This window comes from Arachis ipaensis, chromosome B03 (genome assembly GCF_000816755.2).
Source record: "Arachis ipaensis cultivar K30076 chromosome B03, Araip1.1, whole genome shotgun sequence".
NCBI lineage: Eukaryota > Viridiplantae > Streptophyta > Magnoliopsida > Fabales > Fabaceae > Arachis > Arachis ipaensis.
This window is the reverse complement of record NC_029787.2, coordinates 128705529-128706763: the sequence shown is the minus strand read 5'-3', so window position 1 is coordinate 128706763 and position 1235 is coordinate 128705529. Positions and strand designations below refer to the sequence as shown.

At 35.5% G+C, this 1235-nt stretch overlaps 1 protein-coding gene across 1 annotated transcript in view; it reads left to right on the top strand.

Moving 5' to 3' along the window:
- Positions 668-1235, top strand: part of LOC107631751 (thaumatin-like protein) — a gene marked incomplete in the record, with an annotated part of 1501 nt that continues 933 nt past the window's right edge. Inside the window, 2 exon segments of the mRNA XM_016335294.2 lie at positions 668-941; positions 1085-1228. Of these exon segments, the coding sequence (XP_016190780.1) occupies positions 887-941; positions 1085-1228 (199 nt within the window).

The window sequence follows — 1235 nt, the reverse complement described above, 5'->3', positions numbered from 1 at the left end:
AAAGGATAGAGACACAAAATTTTGTGTTCTTGTATTCTGTTTGATGACAAACTAGAAAAAATTATAAAAATCCAATTTATTCTCATTTTTTTCATTCAAAAATTTGAGACGAAAAAAATAATAATGAAAAATATAATTATAAAAAATTAACAAGAATAATAAAAGAAAAAATAAAAAATAAGTTGTTTACTATATATACGGTTTTATATTTTTATATATCTTTCCAATATCCCATTTCTATAAACAAACGTTGCCTAATGGAATTTGTTGCTATGCTCATTTACTTGTTCCAACATGCGGACAACTATGTCCTTCACCACCGGCTCTCTGACAATCCCTCCCTCTGGACCTGAGCGGCTGACCCCTCAACAATGTCACTCCCACACTTTTTAAACCAATAAACGCTATTACACTTTCTATTCAAATCCCTCTAATTAGTGAATCCGTATTAATTTAAAGAGAGTCTATAAAATTTTTAACTACGCTATATTGTTAAAATTAGTCATTAAATTAGATATTTATATAAAATATAACGAGAGAAGATTCATTTAACTTTATTTATTTACACAGATAGCGGTAAGGCGGTAACATGTATGTGGGGTTGAGAAAAGAAGCTTTTACAGCAAATAGAAGTTGATTTTAACACTTCAATTTCAAAATCAATATTACTACTTTATTAGTGACTACAGTATATATGAGTATGGCCCGCATTCCAAGAAAATGAATGAAACGGAATTATTCCTTCAGTCGATGTGAATTTTGCCCAACCCTCGTGATTTAGCTCGGTTTATTTGTGGTAATGTGGTTATCATTGCGGCATAAGTCCATATAATACCATTGCAAGGCCTGGACTGCAACTCATTCTGCTCTCTTTTAACTAACATCAATGGCCTCAATACTGAGACTCCTCTTCGTTTTCCTCTTCGTCTTCCACATTTCAGGTATCTACCCTCCTTTCTCTCCATTACAATGCCGCTTTCATGCTTACATTTTAAGGAGCATTTTATACACTATTATACTTGAAACTAAAGAACAGTGTATGTGACTGGTTTTTTGCTTGTTTGTTGTTCATGCCAACTAACAGTGCTCAAGGCTTCAGGGGCATCAATAATATTCTACAACAAGTGCCCCCACCCAGTGTGGCCCGGCATCCAGCCCAGCTCAGGAAAGCCCGTTCTGGCCCGCGGGGGCTTCAAACTCCCACCAAACAAGGCCTACTCCCTCCAACCTCCAAC